The sequence below is a fragment of the Carassius auratus genome, chromosome 42 (assembly GCF_003368295.1).
Source record: "Carassius auratus strain Wakin chromosome 42, ASM336829v1, whole genome shotgun sequence".
Classification (NCBI taxonomy): domain Eukaryota; kingdom Metazoa; phylum Chordata; class Actinopteri; order Cypriniformes; family Cyprinidae; genus Carassius; species Carassius auratus.
In genome coordinates, this window is record NC_039284.1 from 11,826,488 (window position 1) to 11,853,662 (window position 27,175).

Below are 27,175 nucleotides of genomic sequence, written 5' to 3' on the forward strand. Positions count from 1 at the left end.
TGTCCATGTTTAGCATAGGAATCCAACTCTTTAACAGTGTAAAAAAGTATGCATGAAATAGCATTTCACCCTTCTTTAACTATAATGGCATTTCAAAAAAAGCACTAGTAAATTAAGTTTGTGTTTGTTTTAAATTCTTGCTCAGATGGGTTTGGAACAACATGAGAGCGAATAAATGACAGCATTTTCATATTAAATTAAGACATCGTGAGACCATGATGCAACCAGGAACACCATAATCTTTGATCTGTGATCCGAGTTTTAGCTTTGGCACTTTATTGGTCAACAGGGTCATTTTGTAGGTTTGGCAGTCTTCCCTGACCTTCTTCTGTTCCCAGACAGACAGCAAATTGACAAATAAAAAGACTGATAAACAAACATGCAGACGGCTTGATAGGACATTCTGAACACGCTAAGATCCGCTACAGTGCCCTCGGCTTTGCTGGCCAGACGGTTGTGCCAACCATCTTGGCAGCTCACAGTGTGTATGCCACCCACACCGGCAGAACATTAACCCACCCAGAAGAAATCAATAATGTGGATTCATCACGCACTGCATGCCACATCAATATGACAAACTGACAAAAATAGGACATACAGTAAATTTTGGACATGGTGATTTGTCAGTTTTTTTTATGCCATCGTATATAGGAGTTATGGCAGAAGTTAAGCCAAACTGAGTTTAAAAGGACCATATTTAGCACATAGAAACATTATATACTGATGAAATACTCTGCAGATGAATACAAACCACTTCAAAAATGTAGCCCAAGAAAAGCATCTGTCAGTGTGTGGACAGCTAGGGTGAAGCAGCTGTTGAGTCATCGCTCTCCATTTTTAAATAAAGTTTGTTGTTGGCGCCCTCTGCTGGGTAAGATCTATCTACTGGATCTATCTATCTATCTATCCATCCATCCATCCATCCATCCATCCATCCATCTATCTATCTATCTATCTATCTATCCATCTATCTATAGTTAGATTGTAACAAATCACTTGTTCATGTTTGTGATTACAAAAACATAAATTTACAGCTTCTGTTAAAAATAATATTAACTGGGGAAAAAAATCTAACTTTGAACCTTAAGAACAGTCCATGTGAGCTTTGGAGATATTGAATTAAAATGACTATAGTTCAACTGAATCTCCTGAAATAGTCTCACCCTATCACATTTATGCATGTGCAGACAGAGGATGAATTATTAAGAATGTAAGAATCCTCAAAGGCGCTGTCCCTGCAGGAGAGAAACCTCTGCCAGATCAATATCTGCTTCACCTAGTGTCACTCGACAAGCGCTGGGAAATTGCTGCTCTGCAGAATAAAAAAAAAGTCTTAATTTCTCTCTAGATCAAAGCTATTACTTTTCCAAAATATCACGGGTTCAGAACGCTCAAGCCTATCCAGGATCCTCTATATCATCAGTGTAGGAAAATACAATAAAGTTGCAGGTCTTAGTCTCGAGCGGACCTTTCCTTCACATCTGCCGCATTTCAAATTTTGAGATGGTAACTATGGAAACCCATGAAATGTTGACTACGATCATTTGAGGGGCTAATACTTTCTTCACATTTTAGATTCAGGCTATAGACTGGAAAAGTATAGGTTCATGATATTTCTCACAAACCTATCTGACATCATCTGTATATTGTAGCAGCAACAAAGCATATACAAAAAGACCAATGGAGGACAAAAATTAATAATGGGAAAGAGGGCATATAAAAGCAAAAAGTCAGATCATTACCCAGAAAATTTGAGGATAAATGTGAAAATGTCTGAAAGTGCAGACAGCTATGAAAGTTAAAGCCCTGGTTCTATTACCGCAGTACAATAATAAATGTTCTAGACCGATCTATTTAGTGCAAACTGATGACTGCCTACAACGCAGCTCAGTCGCTGAATAGCCCAGCATCCAAACTGTTTTTTCTCTAACAACATTATCTAAGAAAACTGGTGATTTAAGCCTAAAATTATCTAATGGCTTTGCAATGTAAGCATCAGATGTAAAATTGTACTATATGCATGTTATTTTAACATTCGGTTGTATCATATACTTGCAATTGTATGTAATATGAAACATTGGTCTTTGTCCTGAAAAAGGCCAAATACCCCTGATTCAGAAGTAGAAAAATCTCTGGTGAAGCACTTGACAATATTAAGGAAAGCCATTCAGCACCTAGGTACAAAAAAAAGAAATTAATATTTAATAATGTATATACAGTATATGTGATAGTTTAGGGCTTCTGCTTCTCTGACTTATAATTAAGTAACAAGATTTTTTTTTTTTAATCAAAAATACTTTATTGTGTGCATGCCATCTAGCTGACAGATGATTACTCACTAAGGGATTGATTTAAGTGGAATTACTATTATGAGGAAGACGCTACAATTAAAGGGACAATAAGTAACTTTTTAGGTATTTTATTATCTAAAATCAATATTTTTATTCATAAATATGCCCTCAATGGTGTACAAATACCTATGCCAATTTTTAAACTAATCCTCGTAAATAAAGAATTTATAATCTTTATATACATGGGACGGGTAGGTCGACGGAGGCTTCCATGTAGTTCCGCCATCTTGCAAAACTATAATAGCAGAGAGGGACAAAAAGTACTAAGCCAACGCGTTTCCACAACGTGTTTTCGGTCAGAGCCAGAAACGCAGGTGCAGAGCAGTGAGAGGTGCTTGAAACTGCACCGGCAAGTTTAAAAGTCTGGATTGCATTCTTATTATGGACCATACATATGCCGCGCCACAGGAGAAGAAAACATCGTCGCCAAAACAGTCAAAAATAGAACGTAAAAGGAAACGTGACCGTAGATTACAGAAAACAAGAGTTAATGTCAGGGAAGCTTTTTCTAGGTGGAAAGAGCTAATGCTGGATAAAGATTTCAAAAGAGACGCTGAAGTGGCCAGTTTTCTTCTCGACAGGTAAGTCAGTGTTACAATCTATATTACAATATTTTTTTTATATCTAACAATGCACATTATTGAGAAAATATAACAAATAAAAAAGACATAACTACTAATTACAATATTTCATGTTTTCCACAGTCAGTAATTCATACTGTAACATTCGTTTGTTTGTTGTCATGTTGCAGTTTGTTTGAAATAACACACCTGTTCACCTGAAAGAAAACTCGACGAAGTGCTATTAGAAGACATCCCGTCAAAGCTTTTTGGTACATATCGCCTACCGTAGATGCAATGGGCATTTGAAAAAGCGAGGCGCTGGAGAGCAAAATTAGTTTGAATGCAAAATACAATTTCACCACTAGATGGGAGTAATTCCTACTTACTGTCCCTTTAATATACTGTTAGATATACACCGTTAGATATTTCATTATTCTTATTATTTAGTTATATTTCCCAAACATACATAAAAAAATAAATACATAAAAATTAATCAATCAATCAATCAATTCTGGAGCAAACAAAACATTCCTTAAACTTAATAAACATGAAGGCAAAATATACCGTTGCCAAATATTAAAGTGTCAGTATTAACAGAAACATTGCATTAATGCATTTTATAAAAATTTAAGTACATGTACTCAACATGTCAAGCTTTAGCACAATGAAAAAAAGGCAACAACTTTTTTTTTTTTTAAATCATATTTTGGTTTTAGTGTAACACAAGTGTGAGATCATGGTCAGGTCAGATTAAATAACATGAGGCACTTGATGTTTCCATTTAGTGTATTCCTCTGTGTTACAGGACAAAATAAAGCAATCTTAAATCATAATTATTTTAAATATGATTAAAACGTGTGTTATTTCATTTTCAAACTCATTCATGATTAGTACGAAGTTTTTGCACCGAACAATCAAAGCAACTGTGTCTCCACCAAAAAATATGTTAAATGAACCGTAGATAAACCTGAAAAAAAAACGCAAAGAAAAATTACAGAAGTACTTGTTAGTTTAAGCTCTAGTAATTATGACACTACTTTTTAACCTACTTAATTGTTAAACTTTAAAAAACCATACTGACTTAAACTCATGTGTACTACAGTGTATTTGACATTCATGATCCTTTCCCATGAGACTAAGACTTGAACACATTTGCAGTTACCCATATTTGGTTCTGTGTGTGTGGCAAACAATACCCAAAAAAAAGTAAACAAATTAATTCAATGCCAATTAGATTTTCACTTGGAGTTTTTGTTGCTCTAATAAATATTCATAAAAACAAATTAAAATGTGCTCATTTAAGACTCATAAACACAAATCTAAGCTAAACTATTCCATTGCTGGTACCTTTCATTTTACTAACAAGTATTTTTTAATTAGAAATTAGTCAGGTGTACTTATTTGTTTTCTAATTAAACAAACAAAAAAAGGTGTTATTTAATCCTTGTATTTAAGTCCCTTGTTATCTTCTGTACAAATTTAAATAGCAAGAACATTTACTTGGTAACACTGCACAAATGACTCTTCATAGGCCGAAATATACAGAAAAATGTACACAACATTTTTGTGATATCTGCAGTCAAGACAAACCATGACAGCTGCATCGTTTTAGGCAAATATGATTACTTTATGAGATGACTGTAAGTTGTGCGCTATGTGGGCAATGTCAGATTTCCATGTCCATAAAATAAAAGCTCTGGACTTTGCTGCAATAGCAAATCATATTCTTGAAATATTTGGACGTGCAATGCCTGTGGAGATCTGGAAATATACTGTAGTGTTGCAAGGGATCTGTGATCTTTCGATATTGCAAGTAACCTTTGCAAAAAAAGAAAAAGAAAATGTCCAAATGAGCAAGAAATGTAAACGAAAATTACCCTAGTTTAGGGTTGAACATTCTCTCGTTCAACAAGTGCAAGCTATAAACCTTCCTCTCCTCCTGGTTTCTCACTGTTAAGGGCACTGGCCTGGTTGCTACTTCTGAGGGCTTTCCAATGTGATCTCATTCTTCTGCTCCACTGCCACCTACAGGACAACAGAAGCAAGTGCATGTAAGTACTGGAGAAGTAGCAAATGTTCGCCACAAGGAGGCAGTCACTTACAACAAAGGGAAATTGGGACTAAGAATCTAGTGTAAACAGAACAGTCTAATCTCAAACATCACCTGTTTCCACATGCTCATCCCAATTCAATCTGCCCATGACTGACCTCATCAGGGTTCAGACACCTGTTGCCACTGTCCTGCCTCACAGCTATGCTGCATTTATTATATACAGCAAGATGCTTCATCAGCAGGTTTCTCTGTCATTCCTGTACTAAGGTTGCAGGCAGAGTTTTACATCTTGTTCCTGCCGCCCTGCTGTTATTTGCCCACCTCTGCTCAGTGATGAATCACTCCCTGTGGCAGCTGAACAGTAATAGGAACAGATGTTTATAGAAAACAGCTTCAGCCACCTTAATGACGTGTTTGGAATGCAGTAGGGAAACATGCTATGGTAGCTGACACAGCGGGTTGCTTGAGTGAGACAACCTGTTTTTCAGTGGTTTTGTCACAGGGTCCATGACATTTAGCTCAGACCCGCCGGACAGGTTTGAAAATGACCACTAAATGAACAAATTAAATCACCTGTTTTCTGAAGTATAATTTTTAGGGTGAGGACAAGTGTATAACATATAGCACAACATAATGGTAGCTATATTCATTGCGCTAACACATGTTTAGGGGACAGCGGAGTAAGATGTGTCAGTGGGTATGATGTGTCAACCATTAATCTTGCAAACTTTACATAATGTTTTTCATTTGACTACATATGGTATTTAGTAAGCATCCATCGTGTAAAAGTGCTATTGTTATGCAAAACATTTTTATACTACATAATACTATATAATAAATATAACTATTACAGTTTATAATATTAATAATATTCCGAATCAGTTCTTATTTTTACAATTTCTCTATTTATTTTAAATTCAGTTAGCTTTTTATTGTATTTTCATCACTTGTAGTAGTTTCTTTTTTTTTTTTATTTGAACAGTTTGGATTGTTTTATATATATATATATATATATATATATATATATATATATATACACACACACACACACACACACACACACACACACACACACACACACACGTACGCACAAACACATATATTTTTTCCATGGTCCTATCACACACTTTCAGTTTTCAGTCCTTGCCTGGAGGACAACTTAAATAAAATGTGGCACAGCTACTTCACCCTCTCCTCACACACACAGACGGATTACCTGATAGGAGTAATGTGATTTGTAGGTGATCCATTTCTTCAAGTCAGTTCTGTCCCCCACGGACAGAGAGCGAACAGTGGTTCTGGATGCAGAAGCAGAGGGCATGTCAAACTCAACCTCCACCAGGCACTCAAACTTTGCAGGCACCTCCCAATCTGAACCCAGCTCCAAATGACAGAAGAACGTATGAGGATGTCCGAGTGCTACAAAAAAATACCATTCATTACATAGCATATTAATGTGATGTGTGCAATATTAAAGCAAATAATTAAATAATGCAAGCAACTAATTAATTAATGCAAATTACTAGAGGACCTTTCAGATGAAGTAAACCATTGGACCTGAGCAGCATAGATAGGTTTAGAACTGGCCTTGATCTTTTAACATCACTGTTTTAAAGGCACTTTAAGTGTTTTCACATTAAACGTATTAGAATGTCCTGCTGTTTTTAGTGATTGCTTTATTTGGATTGTAAAAGGCCAAAATGCATTATGTTCACATAACTTTGTTTTATTCTTTTGAGAAGTGATCTAAATATTTGTGGATTGGAAAAAGACAGAAAAGTGACAGGCTAGAGCTGCAGTTCTATGGAATCATTTCTAGACCACTGCACTTCATTCAGGAGTCAACACTGCATTGAGAGGCATTGCTTTTACCACAGCACTGTGATTTAGGGGTTTGTAAACATTTATTTAGCAGCACCAAAATTACAAAATCTTTAATCTACTATTTATACTGATACTATTATCATTACTAGAGTGGAAAACACACACTAAAATAAACGTAGCATTATCAAATTCTGGCATTATTTAAACATCTTTCATACAGACCAACAGTAAAATCATTATACAGTGACACTTAAGAAAAAGTCAAAATGTTGGTGAAATGACTGGCTTAACGGATAAAACAGCTCTTAAACAACTATTTGCATTTACTATTGGATAAGAGTAAGAGAGGAGAACAAGATCAGTTTGACCTGACTAAAGAGACCATATTATGGGATTGCTATGCTACGCTAATGCTTTATTATAACCATTTTGATGTGTAGGTCACTAAACTGACAAAAACATTTAACATCAGGGATGAGCAGGAGTACTCATAAGTGACAGCAATGACTGGTTATAAAAACACAATAAATGGTGGACATCTAAACTACTTTTAAACTTAAAAAAAGAAAAAAAAAAAGAAAAAGGCTGATAGCGATATATCAGCTTTATATATATTGTGCTACTGTCTTCACACACAGAAGAAACTTACTAGGGAAGTGTGAAGTGTGACATAATACAGGGGAGCGTGGGGCACAAAGTAATGTGGGGTTAGTTTTATTTAACACACATTTATTTTACCATAGTTAAATATAAATTCTGGCTTAAGAAAATTTTTCATCTCAGTTTTTATTATTCATTTAAAATGAGACAAATCTGCTATTATTTTAATCTCCGATCTGTTATTTATTTTTTGTAACACTGCGTTACAATGTGCTATAATATGACATTAGTGATGTAATTTATACAAATTTTAATGAGAAACAATGAGAAACAGGTGAATAAAGACTGACAGTCAATGTTGAGGATTTAGAAATATTTATTTTATATTAATTATTATTAATAAGTCAAGTTTATATCAAGTGTTTATGTGGGCTGTCCCAAGCATGGTTGCTATGTGTTCATTGCCAAACTCCAAAATCAGATTATTTTTAATTAATAAAAATATGCCATTATTTTATTTGACAAAAAATATATATTATTGTATTATCAAAATTTCAAAAATTATCGAATTTGGTGCGGATTCGCAGTGCCTTTACAGAGATATGTCTGTTCAAGGTTTCAATGGTTTTCCATAGACTAAAGCTTTAAAGCGTTTCATGTAGGTCGCCAGTTGCAAATAATGGAGAAAACCTAGGAAAAACCTAGTAATTACACCATTTCAAGCTTTTTATCTGCATTATATATTCTGTGAAAAAAAAAAATGTCGGTTTATACCGATAAACTATATATCGGTTGGGCTCTACTTTTTTGTATTCAAAAAGTCTTAAATACACTCCTGTTGTTAAACAACTTGACATTATAGCCATCTAAAAACCTAAATTCCCACCTGAGTTCTTGTCTGGCAGGCGACTGATCCTCCACACTACAGATCTGAAGGCCTGTTCGTATTTCGCTGTGCCAAACGTGACCCTCATGGCCGGTTCGGAACCTGACGTACTGGTCGAACCAAAACTGGCTCCTTTATTGAAGCGAGCCTTCAAGGATTTCTCTCCTGTCACACTCTCCCGCTTAAAGTTCTTTGCCCAAATTTCTGGTATGGGGTAACGGATAGCAACATTCTCACATGGTATTAATGTTAAAGGATCCCGATTGGATGAAAACCCTGTTGACATCACCAGCCAGGACTGCATCTCCACTTCAGCATCCTTGACACAAGCGACTGTTCTCAGAGTGAATGGAAGGGATTTTTCAGCAAATGCCGTACGGAAACGCAGCAGTTCAAAGCGACGACCAACCAGTGGGCTAAATGTAATAGCTTGGGACTCTGCAAACTCTAACTGGTCTGCACACTCATGCAGTCGACTATCCCGCAGTTGAATCCAACGTGATGTTGAGTTGGGAATTATGTCATGCCGAGAAACCACCTCTTTACCTTTGACCTTGACATCATTTAGGCCGATACTGCAAGGTGGGGATCCATTCAAGAAGGCAAGCATATACACTCGGGTCATAACTTGCTGCTCCAAGATACGGCTGTCCCCTTTGGAGACAATCCCATAGAAGTTATCCCTCACCTCCACATGGATCTCCTCCTCAGTGTAAGTCGTTGGCAAGTTTAGACCTTCTTGATCTACTGAGAGGCCCACAAGCCTCTCCTGCAGAGTATGTTGAAAGCTCAAGAAGTCTTGGTAGTTTGTTGTCCCAAGCTTTACCACTTGCTCTCTTACAGGCATATGAACCACAGTGACCTTGGGCTGGATCTTCCTTTTCTCTTTGTAAACCACATGGTCTACACTGATGGTATGAACACGGCCATTCTCGTCGTAGTTTTGGAGCTTAGGTTCAGATATTTCATGCTGAGAGTTCAGCTGGAACTCTTTGAAAGGCTTTTCCAGTCCTTTCTCATAGAATAGTTGCAGCTGGCCACTGTTCGTCAACCTGACAAATATTGGTCCCCAGTGACGTGAGGACATGATGTTCTTCTTCTCAGGGATGCGCAGGAGCATGGACCAACCTTCCTGAGGAGTCATATGGTCTGGTTTATAGGCTGAATCATCAGAGTCAACTACCTCCACTGAATCATCTGGTAGAGTAGGACTACAGTCATTGTCAGGGTCAGAGATGTGTATATTCCTGAGCTGATCCAGACCATCTACAGGAAATCCTGATGGGATACTATGTTTTGCAACTACAGAGTCTTTCTGTGATGAAAGCAACAGAGACTCCCTTTTTATATCAGCATCTTGATACTCAAAGAATGGCGAGCTGAAGGTGGACACATCTGATACCTCCTGACACAACCCAATGCCTTGGGATGTTTTCAGGTCTGTATTGTCAAAATAGGCACTGAATGGGTTAATAGGAGAAGGTTGTAGGTTTGAGAACTCATCATCCAGGAAAGGGTTTTTCTTGTTGTAAGGAACGCTGTTGTTTGATAGTGTGCTATTAAAGGCAAACATGGCATTGGTGCCATCAGGGGTCAAGCCCAGGATGTGTCCCTCTGTCTTCTGGCCACAAGAAGAAGAGGAGATCAGATTGCTGTTGGCATCCTGCAGAGGAGGATTGTTGAGGTTATCCAGTTTTATATTAGACTGTCTCCCTGGAGGTTGGAAAACGGAGTCCTCATCATCTTCAAAAGTGACCCAGCTGGCAAAGCGGTTGGAGGTGACATAAGCTTGGCCATTGGTGTGTTGGTTGTTTGCTGTCCAGTTGAATGAATCCATGTTCATTCCTTCATCTTCTTGGCACACAGAAGAATCTAACAATAAAAAAAGACAACTGTTTCAACACTCTTAGATGAACTTTGAACAGGAAGAAAGGCACATATCATATATAAGAGGCAGAAATAATCTTATAAGCAAGAAAACGGATGGTCTTTCCAGTGTCCTTTGAGCCTATTCATGAAACTTAATGAGAGTCACAATGGTTGGATTATTTTGGTCCAAATCAAGAAATGACTGAAAGACATTTCCACTAACAGGAAAGAAGCAGATTCCAATCATCCACGATTCAAAAGCATGCATTCACATACATTCTCTTTTTCCATATGCTACACATTCATTTCTAAACTGATATGAATATTTTATTAGAAGAAGTGTAAGCAATTACACAAAAACAACATTTTAAGAGACTTGTTTTAGTTTATTTGCTCTCAAGGCACAATGGATCTAGTTTTAGGAACAATGGGAAAGCTGAACAATCAATTTATTTCAAATTATGTAATAAGGTCCCAGAAAACAGCTTTACCATATCCCAAGAGCTTGAATTAATTTGAGCAATTACCCTACTTCTTAACTGCTAACAATTTTTACTATATACATACCGCATTCAGATTATAGACCTTGACTCAGTAAGTATGTTTACATGAACTTCAAAAGGCCGATGTCCCACTAATACATCTTTTTAAAACGTCATGTAAAAACTTTTCATTTCAAACTGAAAAGATCAATGTTTTGGAATTAACCTGCCAAAATGCATATGCATTAATTAATCCTTCTGCTCTCTTGAACCAATCTCAAACTCTTGTATCTACTAGTTCTTCAATATCAAATTAGAGAGAAAGTCTTTACCTGTTGCTAGGCACCAGCATTCCCCACCTCAGACCTACTTTCTCTGCCGATGCAACAAAGCAGTAAGTGAATGGTCTGGCTCACATGCTGAAAACTGACATGATTGCACTATGCAACAAGAGCATTTGTACTTTTAAATGTCAGAGAGTGTGTGTACTATGGCTTGTGGCTTTGTTAATCTTATCATTTTAGTTCAACAGGGTTCATCACACTACAAATCAACTCAACTGAAATATACCAACCGTTACTAGAAAGTAATAAAAGACTACAATACAAGACATGTGCACACACAGAAGCGGCCACAAACATAAAGAGACTCAGATTTCAAGGCTTATATCTTATCATCCCTGGAGGGAGAAGGTAAAATGACTATCCCAGTTCTGAAAAAAAATCCATCTCCTAGACATGAATACTTTAGAACAGTATCTGCACATCTCCAAAGCAAGTTTTCATGTTCTTACAAAGGGATAAATCAAATCAGCTTAGAATCAAATCAGTTAGATGCAAATTGTAACCATCAGCAAACAATTTTCACAGTTCAATTAAATTCCAGTTAAATTCACAAAAAAACAAACTGATATTTTATTTAAAAAAAAAATTCTAGTCATTTTATTCTAATAAACTAAACATCCAAGACTGATTTACTTATATCGTATAAAACATTTTACCAAACAGAAATTTTTCCTTGCAAAAAAAATCTGTAACAGTTTAGTGAGATTTGATGCTTATAATAAGAACATTATCTTACACAACTTTGCTTCTTTAAGGATTTACTGGACAAAATATTAAGAAAACAATTGTTTGCAGTCTAGAGAGTCTGTTCTACTGAGTAAATCATGAATGCAAAACGATGTTGCTAAGCATCAACTTACTGCTATTTCTTCAAACTTCCAGTTCCAAGTAAAACTCAGCATGGATAGAGTCTGATCCTGAGGCTATATAAGCAATGCCAAGTGAAGACTAACAAATGCTTTCACCCCCCTTCTTTTTTACAGCACAATACCCAGTCTCAAAATACAGAATTGAAAGATGAATATATGCTTCATCAGCATTAAAAGATCACATAATATATTTCTTAAAAGAGGAAGGAAGAATGGCTAAACGAACATTTGCAACAACCACAAGTATTCATAGATCCATAAAAACTCTGTAAAGTCTGACACAAAGCAACAGTGCAAGGAAAAAGACTCTCCAGCAGAGCAGATTCGGGAGTCCAGGTGCTAAAGAGAGGAAACAGATGGGACACCAATTGTGAGGCTTCACTACGGCACCATGCGTTAAGAACCAGGTCACATGATCTCCTCTGTCATGTGAAGTGCCCGCACAGACATGTAGATGCCTGTCGGTCTGCCTGCCTCCCTCCCTCACAGGACAAGTATTAACTTTTTGACATTGTAGTTGTCTTTACAGAAACTGTACTCTCAAACACTCTCAAAAAAAAGCATTCTTTAAAGATTGGTGGAAAACAAGGTCAGAAAGTCACTTGCACTTGAGTGTGCTCTGCCATGCTTGTCTGTAAGCATGTGGAGAAGTGATTTCCTTTGAATATCCTGATTATTTTTATATATATATATATATATATATTTTTTTATATATATATATATATATATATATATATAAAAAACATTCCTTTGAATATCCTGATTATTTTATATTTATATATATATATATATATATATATATATATATATATATATATATATATATTAGGGGTGTAACGGTTCACAAAATTCACGGTTCGGTTCGATACGATACACTGATGTCACGGTTCGGTTCGGTTCGATACGTTTTAGATACAGCAAAATGTAAAAACATCTCAACTTTTCAGAATGCCGCAAGCGCACCGCGGGTCATGTGACAAGAACCAACCAATCAGCTTCATCCTTTCCCGTAACAAGGTTGAGAGCTCAGCCAAGATGAAGGAACAGCTGATCATAGTTGTATATGGATTGCAATTTTGAAATAAATTCAGTAGCAGAGCTACTGCAAGCGATTTTTAGAGCTGCAAATCCATTTATCCTTCGCTGAAATTTCCGCGTCTCATGGAGAGAGCACGTCATTGTTGCTTAGCAAAGACAGACGCCTCATGAGCGCTTCTGCCCGAGCGCTTTGGAAAGGAGGAGAAAGACGCGCTTAGCGTTTTCCACGCGTTTTTAGGAGCGATATGTGAACGGCCCCTAAGGCGCTCGCTCACTCAGCACGCGCTGAAGGCTCGTTGCAAAATGTCTAATGCATTTAACAGACCAGAAATATAAGATCCTAAAATAACCAACAGGTCTGGTGTTTGGGTTGGATTCCCTGTAAGCTATAGTGTCTAAATGCTGCAGGGATAGTTTGCTGCGTGCATGTTTCTCCTTTTTTTCGTCTTTTCCCAGATAGTACTGACGCATATATCCCAGATATTCCCGCTGGGGTTTTTTTTTTTTTTTTTTTTTTTTTTTTTGAATTCCCGCTGGTGTACCCTGTCATGTTGCAGATGCGACATACCGTTGTTTTTTTATCCACCACTCTCTTGCCATCACCATTATAGCTTAAAGGGAATCCAAAGTGCACCCAAACACCAGACCTGTTGGTTATTGGGGGATCTTCTCATTTCTAGTCTGTTAAACGCATTGAGCGAGCGCCTGCTGAGTAGCCTAACATAAACATATAAGATGGTGTTTTTTTCTTCTTCGGGGGTGTCAGGGGCGTTGCCTGTTACGTTGTTTGGGTTATTGGTCTACCTTGTTGAACGCATATCATTATATTTCTATCTCTCTCTTTTTTTTTTTTTTTCCAAATATAATTAATTACTCCAACGAACCGTTCGGTATACATAATGCGTACCGCGTACCGAACCGAAAGCGTCGTACCGAACGGTTCAATACGAATACGCGTATCGTTACACCCCTAATATATATATATATATATATATATATATATATATATTATATATATATATATATATATATATAAACATTAACGTGGAAATGTTATACAGAAACTGATTCATCAATAACATAGTGTGCAGTAAACAACTATTTTTTACAGCTACAAAATGTGTCTTGATCTGCCTTGAGATCTCTCAATCCTTTCTAGCATTAAGCTGCTGACCATTATTTTGCTGGTTTCAGATCAGTCCTTCTAAACAAAACCAGAGCATTAACTGGGGATTATTTCAGCCTTAATATGCACCCATTCATTTGCATTAATGTTCACATCAAATGCATGCATTTATCTCAGATTGACACTCTTTTAATATTACTTTTGAATGATAATTTTTCACTATCACCCTAAACTAACATGAAACAATATTCACAACCCATTTCACTTCCATAATGTAATCGATTGAGTGAAAAGGGATATTCAACAAATATTGCACCATTGCACCATACAGCTGCATAAACACTCATATTCATTCGTAACCAATAGTCTCGGCTTACAATGGCACATTCATAACTATAATGTATCATTCATGGATATAAGCTGTAAACCACATAAAGAATCCCTCTAAAGACAACATCTGACAAACAGTGCTTAAAGTAGACACAAGGCATGTGAAATGTGTATAAACAGTGAATGCAACTCAAAGAAACTACAGCAGAGAAGAACTATGTACACATCAGCAATTACACACAGATTTACACTCAGTTCTGCTGTAAATAAACAATCATGGAACACCCAAGGGTCACGCTGAAATGAAAAACGAACAGTATGACACCCTGTTGACAGGTTTTAGCAGTGTACTCATCAACACAGTGAGAGCAGGAGCAAAGGCCAGTGGGTAGGGTGAAAGTGGGTAGGGTGAGCACATTTTCAAACAATTTGATGTCTCATGGCCATATAGGGTAAAAACAAAAAATAAATAAATATATAAAAACCCAAATGCTTCTACAAATACTTATTAATAACGATTGCTATTGCTCATACATACCCCTAAATATTAAACATTCACCTATAACTAGGCCTTAAGAACTACAGGCATGAATGATATTTCAAATCTTCTTTGTTGTGAAATAGTATTACAATTTAAAATCACTATTCTCTATTTTAGTATATTCTAAAATGTAACTTATTCATTTGAATACAAAGCTGAATTTTCAGCAGTCATTTCTCCAGGCTTCTATGAAACATGGTCATTCAGAAATCCTTCTAAAATGCTGGTTTGCTGCTTAAGACTGAAAACAGTTGTGCCGTTTAATATTTTTTATTTTTTCAGGATTCTTTGATGAATAAAAAGTTTGATATCTAAATCTTTAATAAATCTCTCATTATAAATCTATTCCCTTCAATCAATGTGTGTCCTTAAAAAAGAATAAATAAATAAATAAAAATCTTACTGACTATGAACTTTGAATGGTAACGCACAGTATTCTGAATAAAATTCTTCCTAAAATCATTTTTTATCACTGTTTTCTATGACGGTGTTTTAGTGCCACGTAAAAAAATAAATAAATAATAATAATAATATTTCTAAGATTATGAGATTTGAGTCATAATATTTTGAGAATAAAGTCAAAATTGTATGAATAAAGTCATAATATTTTGAAAGTACAGTCAAAATATTATAAAAATAAATTAAATTGTAACTGTACAATTTAAACCTTGTAACTGTTTTTAAACAGTTTTTTACGGTATATATATATATATACACACATACACATACTAAAACAACAACAACAAAACTATATTTTTGGCTGATATCCGGTATACGGTATCCTAAATATCTAGGTATTTTGTATTTGGATTAAACAAATAAAGTCAAGGGAAGCATGCAGGCATATATTATGTGCAAATATAATGTGCGTATGTCCCATGTATTGTCCATATACAAATATTTCAGCAAAATATATATTTTAGTCAGTTATTGCGCTCACATTTATGTGCGCGTTCTAAATGAAGTCTGTGGAGGTTAATGAAGAATCGCAAAGCAAAAGCTCATGTATTTCTGACAGAAAATGTGAAATATTTCCATGACTTTTTAACATTTATAGACGGTGACTATACCTGTGAAATGTAAGTAATACATTAATAAAAACACATCTCAAACACATTAAACAGCGCGTCTCTGTCAGTCTCACATGCAGCCTGACAGTGCGAGCGCAAGCTGTTTTGAACTGAAACTATAAACTATAGGCTACTAGGAGAGAAATAAAACACAGAAATTATTGAAGTGCCCCCCCCCCCCAAAAGAAAATAAATTCTCAAAATATTTTATCACTTTAATCTAGTCATATAAGATTTTGTATATTTTTTAGCATCACACTAAAATCCATCGCAGTTTTCTTTTTATAATTTAAGGGGTTTTTTGTTTGTTTTTTTTTATATTTCTGTATTCCTGAACAAGAAAATATTTTTAAAGAATGTTCTTATCTTTTTTCTTACAGCCTCAGACATGATCAAACTCCAGTGCAGCTTGCCGTAATTAAACATTATTTAGTGACTATTTAGTGTAACATTTGCTTTATCTAACACTCAATATCATGCACTTTCTTTTCACTCCTGCCTCAAGTGAAAATTCTGTTGCAGTGACTCAATCTCCCCCCAACAGTCTGAGAAATAAAGCATGCTGCATTTTAATAAATAAAACTGTCTTAAGCACCTCACCCTCTCCTGTCTCCATAGAAACCCTGGTCTGAGTGAGCTAATGCTGGAGGCCCATGATGGATCGCATAGGAGCGCTAACCGCTCCGCCACAAATTACCTGCGAGAGAAAGAGCGTCCTGCCTCAAATCAGCACAGCGTTCCTTCAGAACCACCATCACTCACACGAGAGAAGCATCTGAGGAGCAGCTGTCAGACTGTGTGAATTTATCTGTCCCGATTCCTCCATCATTTACTCCTAAACCTGTCGTCTCTTCATTCCGCCTGCGATCCTGGACGCGACCCTGGAGGCTGTGCTGAGCAATGGAAGGGATTTATTGATGGATAATTCAGCGTGTGAAGCATTTCCTGTGTGATTCTCACTTCCTTGTATCTTCTCACGAGGGGACAGACTTTAATTACAGTTTGAGGCACTGGGTGGATATGAAACCGCCACTTACAGATGTTCGATTGATGAGAGTTACCCATTTATTAAGTAGTAGGTATGACTCTGTGTGTGTGCTACTCACTAGGAGAGTGGGGACAGGAGGGTGTTTGACTGGAAGGCTCTTCAGTGTTAAGAGATGGGAGGTCACAGGAAGACGCCCCCATGCTCACAGAGCTCTGCTCCTCTGATTGGGTGGTCCAGCCGCTCTCTGAGGGGGGAACGGCACTCCAGAAACTGGCAGAAGAGCAAATGCTATGCCTGGGACCTGCAATAAAACAATCTTTAGAGGTATAAATTTAGGATCCATACGTAATCATAAAACAACTGCCATCTTCACAAACAAGCAAAATTCTGAATTTAAAAAGGAAAAGTTTGTTTATGCACATCCTTCATGCTAGTTCATATGTAAGCAGCTGTTTTCTGTTTGAATATATTTTAAAACGGAAAAATGCTTTAGTAAAAGGAATAAAAATCAAGGGTGAGGTGAGATTACACAGCATACTGATGTGTATCAGCCTCGTAAAAACAATCGAATCAATCTACTCAATGATTTTAATTAGCACTGCTGTAATTGCTATCAGAGGACATATTACTTATGTTAGAACTTACTGTGTTGAAGAATGCTTTGAAACAATGATAGAGCTATAAATAATAATAAAAGTACAGTGAACCAACTCTAAAAGGAATAATGCACATGTACCATTAAAAATTATCACTTACGAAGGGCCAAAGGGCAGGGAAAAAAACTTAAGGAAAACTTGGTTGATAACTTTGTGAATGGCAACATAAATGGAACGATATATTTTAAAATGTACCACTAAACTTAAATTGTCTAAAGGTCTTGATTTCTCCAGAACTCATTGAAACAAAAGTATAAGGAAAACACTTCTCAACTGATGCAGTTTCACACAGACAAAAAGTGAAACACATAAGATGCTGCGAGATAAACAATGGCCTGTTTGTCACTAATGTGCACAATAAAATGTTTTTAAAAAATCCCCTTTTCATAAATTAATTCTGGTTCCGAATGGCACCCATGAATGAGAATGCAAATTAAGATTACAATTAAAAGTCTACCCTCAAATTTATAAACAGAATTTGAACTAATGCCAACTACTCAAAATCTCTGTATTTACTGTCTTGCCAGTGAAATCTCAAAGATTCAAGTCAATAGATTTAAAGATTTGAATAATATTCTCAGTCTATGAGAAACAAAAACAAGTGTGCACGTGGGATTACTCCACCTAACACTCCTTTTCCTAAGGGTTCCCAAACCCCTGATATCACCACAAATAACTTCAGATGGATCCATATGTTATCCAATGTATTTTTAGTCAATTAAAAAAAAAACTCATTATGTTATATAATAATTGCAACATGAAGTTTCTGCTGTGTTAGCATTAAAGAAACACTGCTTTCACTCCCCATCTTTATGTTGTTAATGTTGTTTATGTTGTTTTTTTTTCGTATAAAAAATAAATAGCATTCAGTCGATCTAAAGTGATATGAATCTGGATGCCTTTGACTATAAATAATTTAAGATGATGTGGTTGGACAAACCCTACAACTTTCTGGCTGCTAAAGCTTCCTCTAGACCACACATGGAAATTAAGGCATCAAACCTGAAATCATATGTTGGACAGCCCCTGTAATCAGACTAAATAAGCAGTTCTTTAACAAACCCAGGTTTGATCTCTGAGTTATGAAGTTATGAAGGAATGATAGACCGGCTGCACCCTTGACTTCATTCTAAGGCAGATTTCATGCAAGAGCAACAACAACCGAGATGAAAACTCTGCTTATGGCTTCAATTAGGGTTAGAAGGGTTTGGCCATTTACGTGCTGCTGCACTCGTCCTCTCAAAGGAGATTTCCTGAGAAAGAGTTGCTGGCAAAGCTGCTGGGTTTCGACAAGAGTGGGTGAGTCAATGTGTGGAAAAAAAGAGACTGAGATAAACACAGTGACAGGCTAGACCAAGCATCAAGCCTAAAGGAAGTGACAGTCCTTTTTCAGGCCAACCCAATGGAGTCAACTCATTATAGAAATAAGTAAAATAATGTTTTCCCTGGAAAACTAGACATTTCTTGTTGAAATGGGTGTGGTGTAATGGCAAGGCATAACCCCAGGCTGCATCAGGGGAATTGTCAATATCATATGTCATATGAATATTTACTCATTTGTTGAGGAAACATCTGTCACCCATTACTTTGAGTATATTTTGAGTATCACTATGAAAGTACGCATTTATTATGACTACTGTTATGAAACAGAGGAAATGCACTTGAGGTTTTAAAAAAGAAAAGAAATATGAAGCTCTTACATGAACATGATTTATTTTTTATTTTTTTACTTTTATTATCATTTATTTTACAATATGGATGTAAGTGAAAGTGAAAGTGAAGTGACATTCAGCCAAGTATGGTGACCCATACTCAGAATTTGTGCTCTGCGTTTAACCCATCCGAAATGCACACACACAGAGCAGTGAACACACACACACACTGTGAGCACACACCCGGAGCAGTGGGCAGCCATTTATGCTGCAGCGCCCGGGGAGCAGTTGGGGGTTCGATGCCTTGCTCAAGGGCACCTAAGTCATGGTATTGAAGGTGGAGAGAGAGCTGTTCATGCACTACCCCCACCCACAATTCCGTCTGGCCCGAGACTAGAACTCACAACCCTTCGATTGGGAGTCCAACCCTCTAACCATTAGGCCACGACTTCCCCCATATGTTTATATGCATGTGGGTAAATATATACACACGCACACATACATACATAATATTTTTACGACTGGATTCGTCTGTTACTAGGGAAGCTGCATTTCATTTTCGTGTGTGCACGTGTAGGTCTTTCCCTGTGTTTTCTCTGTCTCTTCCGCTTCATTCTAACTGATTACAGGTGGAGCTGATTAGGAGGCCTGGGCTGGTTGGTGATTGGAAGGATTGCTGCACTACTTAACTACCGGACTACCGGTTGGAAGGACTCATTGGCTGGCAGTAGTGCTCAATTGGTGATTGCGAGCCACCAATAAAAAAAAAATTAGAAGAAGAATCATTGACTCCCCGCTCTCCTGGTGTCTTTGTTAACACCGTTGGTCCGGTTGTGAAATGCATGTGGCGAAAGGATCACTAGCATAGTACATTTGTTGTCAATCACTGAATTTAAGTAATGGTTTAGTTGTATCTTATGCTTGTCCATGTTTGGTTGCTTGCTTCCTGGATCTTGGTTAAGTGAAGCCTTGTAGGGAAGTGGGTTCCTGTTTTGTTTTGTTCGTTTTCTCCTGTTTATGTTAGCAGGGGGATAAAAATGTGTATTTTATTTGTTATCTGATTTCTAGGTTAGTTTGTGTGTAGTAGTAGTTTTGTTTATTGTAATTTACTTTGGCAATGTGCCCCTCCCAAGTTAAGACGCTCCTTTGTTTGTCTTTATTTAATAAACCTTAATTTGCACCTACAGTAAATCAGTGTTTTGTGGTTGAGAAACTTGGGGAGTGAGAGCGGGGACCCCAGGGATCTTCCCTATGTAGATCCCAGTTAATTGTTATGGACGGATTTATTTCACTATGAGTAGAAATGTAACATGTTGTTCGTAACAATATATATATAGCGAGAGAGAGAGTTTGGTTCCAAAACAAAATAAATCCATTTTGATTAATTTGAGTAAAGATGTGTTTTCTTTACCAAGAAAGTGGCAAGATGAAAACCACTATTTTTTTTGTTTCAAACTTCCACATAGCATCTTTAGGTTATAATAAAATTTAAAAAAATCAAATCCAGGCTTTGATTTTCAAAGATTTATTACAAGAAATATTTGTTCCCAAAATGCAATAAATCCATCGAATCAATATGAAAGTTATTTTTCATACTGAAACTGATGAAAATACATAAGTTGATCCCCATATGACATCCTCTGAACTTGGTCAATACAAATCTTATATAGGCTACAGGCACTGAACTGGAAATACATTCATCAGTCATCGCTTCCAAAATGAATTTTGGGATTAAAGCATTAACAAGTCATCTTGTTAATGCTATAAATTAATTACCGCAACAACAACAAAAATCATGGACAACATGACCACAGAAATTCCAAAATGAAATTTCCCTTTCATTCAGCTTTCAAAAGTGCATTCATCTTTGCCATGTTACATTCATTTAGTTGACTAGTGCTATGTGCGGTATTAACAAAAACATAAATTTAAAATTTAAATAAATAAACTTAAAACAACCTCTTTTTTCAGAAGATTTTGTTTGATTCCTTATTATATGACTTCATTGTATTTTCATTGAATACACTGTACTGAACCCTCAACATGACTTTGGGAGCACAGTACCCAAATCTCATGGTTAGATTTCTCTTTCCATGCAATAATAATAATAATAATAAATTAAGTAGTTCTCATACCCTCTACTTGTGATGGGAGAGGAAGAGAGGGTGGCCATGCTTTGTCATCAAACTGAACCCAGGAATTCGGCTGCTCTGCTGTCGGACCAGACAGAAATGGTACTTCTGCCCAAGTAGAGGAGTCCAGCACAGGCTGGTCTAAAGCCTGGAGGTGGTCCTCACCTTTGGACCAGAAAAAGAAACACAATTGGAGAAATACAGCCTCTTCTCAGTAAAAAGGTCACAGTTAAATATTAAATCTGGTTGGGTGTGGACCATTCTAGCAGAAATCACTATGTTGGAATGACCTCAGGATGCAGGAATCTCACAGAAAGGTCTGAATGCAAACTCAGACGGAGTAAAACAAACTGACATCCACTCAGCAAGTCCCAAAACTATTTTCAGTTACACACAAGAACTTCTAGAACTTTTTCTTTGCCATCTAAAGCAAACCCCAACAATCCTCCTATCCAGCATCGGACACAGCTTCCCAACTGTCTAAAACTGACAGACTTTAGCCAGGGTAACACCTTCTTTCATTTTTGACAAGAATGAAAACAAGGTTGTGAAGGATAGAAATATAGTTTGTTTGGTGGATCTGTACTATAGTTTAACAACATGCCAATTGTTTAGCAGACTAAACATCTTTCCAAAGAAACTTTATATTGACAACAACTTCATAAAACTGTTTTAAAAGTTGTGAGTTTGGAAATCCACAACCTAGTCTAGTTCCTTTATACAGTACCATTGTAAGGACAGTAACTAAGATCTATCACTGACTGGCCAAATAGAAAATTCCATTTATAGAAAACATTTATTTGTTTCATAGACTTTCATCAGCAGATTCAAGGTCCACATTTCAATAGTTTTGTTTGTTCCATGAGAATTGAACCCATAAAATAACTTGTTACTCTAAGTAAAGACTACGTTTGTACTGACCTGCCTTTGACTCCTCATCTGAAAAAGCAACCCAGCCTGGTCTGGTTTCAGTTCTGCTACTGGTTGTAGCAGCCATGGGAGTTGTCCTGTCCTGTGTCTTGTACCGTGTAACGTCGTCTCACTCTTCCCAAATCTTGGACTCCATGCCCACCTAGGACGGCTTAAGAAGAGTGAACCATCAGATATTTATTATGATTTGATATTCTGATGAAGGTATCTGCCACAAAATGTATTTTCATTTAAGAAAGGCATTAAGGAACCTTTGACCAAATAATTAATGTGGCCAAAAAGATCCAAATGTTAAAGAAGTAAAACAAGTATATGTTTTTGATATCATAAACTGATCATAAATCTGTAATATACTGAAATATTATTACAATTTTAAATGCCTGTTTTCTGTTTGATTATATTTTAAAATGTTGTTTATTCCGAGGCTGAATTTTTAGCAGCCATTTCCTATAGTAGTCTTCGGTGTCAGAAGGTCCTTAAGTAATCATTTTAATATGCTGATTTGGTGCAGTTATGAATCGGTGGGAATGTCACAAAATTCAGTTTCAGGAATCAGTAGTTTCAAGCATAACCAACCAGTTGACCATAGACAAATGACTTCCATAGCATGAAAAAAAAAAAAACAGACTCAATCAGTCAGGCTTTACAGGATGAGTTATGTTCTACTTGTATTTGTTGAAAATACAAAAAGATTGCAAATTTGAGGCTTTGACACCACAAATGAACGTGTTTTTGACTGCCAAACAGAAAACAACATGCTTCGACATGGCCTTTTAAAACAGGATGTAGGCAGTACAAAGCCACAGGAAGGACTACTGATAAATGTCTGAAAACTGAAAAGAATTTATAACACAAATAGCTACTACAGCCCCTCTGGCTACTCGGATCAAACATAATTCAAAGAGGAGACATAAAAGATTACATTTAAAAGAAAAACTATGTTTTAAGTGTCAAGGATTGCTGCACTCTAATGTCTTCTCATCAAACAGAGGAAAAACACAGTGACAAAAGCTAAGCGGCCATTGTGATCAGATTTTTTCCACATCAGAGAGGGCCTATTTTCTCTCCTAAATCAAGACCCTGCAGGAAACAAACTTTCATTGAGGAAACACACTTGGATGTGCTGAACGATCTGGTAAATTGGGACCAATTCCATAACATGTTTTTGTTCTGGTAAATCTCTCCTTTGCATTCACAATTTGGATTCAAGCTACCCTTCATCAGCCCCCTATTTCTCAACAAACAAAGCAAGCACCTCCCTCCGAATAGCAACTTCATTCAACATCTCACAACACCCACTGAAAAACTCAATGGTTTGGATGCTATTAGCACTGGATGCTATTGCTATTTTTTTTAGCCTTTCATGTGACTATATAAATGTCATACTGTTACTCTTATATTACATAACATTATATATTTGCTTCATGTAGTAAAATGACAAAAATAAAACCAATTTCACAGGTCCGAAATGAAACAAAAATACATTACCACCATTTTCCCACTAAACTTAAACATATAAAATGCCATGAAAACTAACAATTAAACTTTAATTATGAAGGCATGGGGCTTGAATTAAGTCAGACATGAATGGGAAAAAAATAGATCAAAATTCAGTCACTTACTCAGTAATTATTTCAATGTACTCACTGATGAGTCTGAGATATCTGTGAACCTGTTTAACTAATTCAAATCATACAATAACACACATGCAAATAAAGCTGCCCCATCTGACTACATTTAAAAAAAAAATTATAATAATCAGAAATATTTTCATTCTGGCCATTTTATTTGCACTCTATCTGTAGCCTTTAGAGCGTGTAGCCAGAATTTCAAAGCAACACTGATGTTTACAGCTGCGAAATCTTATAAAACTCCAAACCACTTCTCAGACGCCAACAGGCTTGGTCTCTGGCAGTCTGTCAGTTACGTCAGTGGTGCATGCAGCCGTCCACAAGATATGTGCACAATATTGGGACATTTGGCAGAACTCTTTTACTGTGTCAAATCTCTCTCTTTTGCACGACCATCCCAAAGCTCATGATCATGCATGACATCATCATTCAGACTGTGCTTTAGACCCTGCATAGTTTCCTTCTGTCAGTGCTCACAGTCACAATGAGTTTGCCTCACGTAGTCACATAGTCCTACGTTTTAACACTTATAATAATAATAATTATTATTATTATTATCTAGGACTAAAAACAAACAGGAAAACAGTGCCCAGAAATAAAGGAACAAACTGTTATTATCTATGTGGTAGTTCTGCTATGTCAAGTCACAGCTAAACCTCAAAAATACATGGTGGTCACTGTGTACACACCAGGGGATATGACAGTAGTGCAGAACACAACAAGCATCAGGTGCATCTCATCACCAAGAGCCGAAAGAGCACTGTTCAGCCTCCTATTGGGCCAGGACAGCAATGATCCAAAGCATGATCTATAAATATAAATATTGCACTTCTTCATCTTCACGTTATCATGAGCCGTCGGTGCTGTTATTTTTAACTACCACTAAAATTAAATGATTTTAAATAATAATTTTGTTAACTTTTTTTGTTAATTTTGTTAACTTTTTTTGTTAACATTTTTTTTTTAAACAAACTTAAAATTGCATCGACAACTAAATAAAATAAAATAACTAAAATTGGCAAAACAAAAGCAGATATAAAGCTATAAAGAAATTGAAATTGAAATGTTTAATATAATATTTTAATATTAATATAAATATTATAATATTTAAATATTAATATAAATCCAAAATAAAATGACAGCTATTTCAAAATATATATATAAAAGTATAGCAATAAAATTAAAATAACACTGGGTATAATATAGAAATCAGTTTGAAATGATAAATAACATTCATATGAATCAGTCAGACCTGCTGTATGATTTAAAAAAATTCAGGCAGATGGTAGTTTTACCGCATGACAAAAACAGGTGTTCCAGACAGCTTGATTATAATTAAACAGATCGAGATTAACGTGCTAGTTTTGTTTTGCATCCATCTAGCCAGATTATGTTGTTATTGTTTTTGAAATATAAATGTTGAAGACATTGTCCTGCCTCACCGACCACTGGCATTAATGTTTCCTGGTTCAAGCCCAGCAGGTTTAAGGGACCAGTGCAGAGCTAGACTGGCCACCAGCACCCTGTCAGTTGAAAAGGAGATTTCCTTAAATCCTGCAACGTCCCCTACTCCGCCTAGCAGGAGCGATCCCGTTATTATTCCCTAAAGCCTTTTCTCATGGAGTGGTCTCACTATAACTCTGCACCAAGAGACAACAAAGAGTAGTTTGATTTTAATAAAAAGCGCCTACACCCCCCACTTCCCAAAAGTTCTCAGCTTCATGCCGAGTTCACAGAAAAACTGTTTACAGAGCAGCAAAGCTCACATGAATAAAACCATAATCTCAAAACGCTCTACCAGAAAATCCTGCTGAGCTCAGTCTTCAAAGGCACGGCCAACAGTTCCAAAACAAGTAGAACAAGTAAAAACAAATATCAGTAACTAAATCTATGTATAGGTAAAAAGGTCGATCCACCACCTGGGACAGGTGAATGCAGCTAAGGACATTTCCCCACAGATAGCCACACCATGTGCCCTGCAGTAATGTCGCCCGTGTGCTGACAACTACACACGTTTCATACATCGTGAGACTAAACATAATTGAGATAAAATACACATTTAGGACTTTACCATGAGTCACTGAATAAGTAGGAATTGTTGGCAGATTTAGCAATGATTGCAGGAACAAAATTTCAAAACCAAAGGACAAAGGTTAATTATGAGGGTATATAAATTATGTCATATATGAAACGTCATACTCATTTAAGGTTAGTATTTAAATAGGTGTTATAGTGGTGCTTAGTAGACTGTTAAATCACAACAAGACATTTGTTTTCAAGGTGTTTTTACATGGACAAAAGCAAACTGTACAAGCCCAGTTCTAGTCATGACTCGGCAAGAGAAAAGTTTCTGATGTGCCATGTTATTCAAATATATATAAAAAAAAAAATAACAAAAAAAAAAAAAACATTGTCGCTGCCACCTCCACATACTTTTCACAGAAGTTTCAGTTTCCCAATACTGAGTAACTTCTGTATTCCTATTGTAAAAAAAGTGACTGCAGGTTCTTTAAAATCATTGGTGAACCCTTCAAAAATTCTGAATATGCAGAAATGGCGGCATACATGTATACAAATAAAATCTTACCACAATCACGCATTATTATCATGCAGAATAATAAGGGTTTATGTAACAAAACAGCAACGTTATATACGGATATAATCGTTTCCTTTCATTATCATTTCAATATATATGATGACCACACAACAATCTGCTGTGATGTTATCAAATCAATAAAACAGGCTTCAACACGTAACAATGACACAAAAACAACTAGAAAGGTCTCTTTATCACAATAAAAAGCTCTTCGATCTGTATATTCTGACATTTGATAACTTTTTGCCACGTATTACATATATCCTGCTACCAATGTAAACAAAGCACACGCGCTTACAACAACCTGTTGCAACACTGAGATACACGTAGTTTAACTAATGTAACTTAAATATTTAACCCTGAATATATACCTGTGAAACTATTTCAAGATTCTTAAGCAAATTAAGTAGACAGTGTTGTATATAACATAGCGACAAGGTCAAAAAACACAAGTGCACGGGAATATTTACATACCGATATCGTGTTGTTGAGTCCAAGCAGACGGTAGCTCTCACTCGCTCCCGGTGAATCTGGTCTATTGCCCCACCTTACTCGCAGCTGATTGGACAGTGGAAGCAGCGCTGTTCGATGCCACACCTTATAATCACATGATTGGATGGTTAAAGCAGCGCTGCTTCAGATGT

General features: G+C 36.4%; 1 protein-coding gene across 5 annotated transcripts; it reads right to left on the reverse strand.

The window, feature by feature from the left end:
- Positions 1–3,343: 3,343 nt before the first annotated feature.
- LOC113060660 (stonin-2-like) lies at positions 3,344–27,110 on the reverse strand. Of its 5 annotated transcripts, XM_026229770.1 has the most exons (8): positions 27,006–27,110; positions 22,296–22,455; positions 21,378–21,539; positions 17,053–17,250; positions 8,278–10,149; positions 6,184–6,386; positions 4,842–4,939; positions 3,344–4,732 (listed from the first exon to the last, which is right to left on the reverse strand). In XM_026229770.1, exons 2-7 carry the CDS (start codon positions 22,369–22,371, stop codon positions 4,889–4,891), a joined length of 2,562 nt encoding a protein of 853 aa, XP_026085555.1. In that variant the 5' UTR covers positions 22,372–22,455; positions 27,006–27,110; the 3' UTR covers positions 3,344–4,732; positions 4,842–4,888. The 5 variants fall into 5 exon arrangements, with proteins under 5 accessions (XP_026085555.1, XP_026085556.1, XP_026085554.1 ...); XM_026229771.1 differs by having other exon boundaries at positions 3,345–4,939; positions 17,053–17,235; XM_026229769.1 differs by having other exon boundaries at positions 3,345–4,939.
- Between the last annotated feature and the right edge of the window lie 65 nt (positions 27,111–27,175).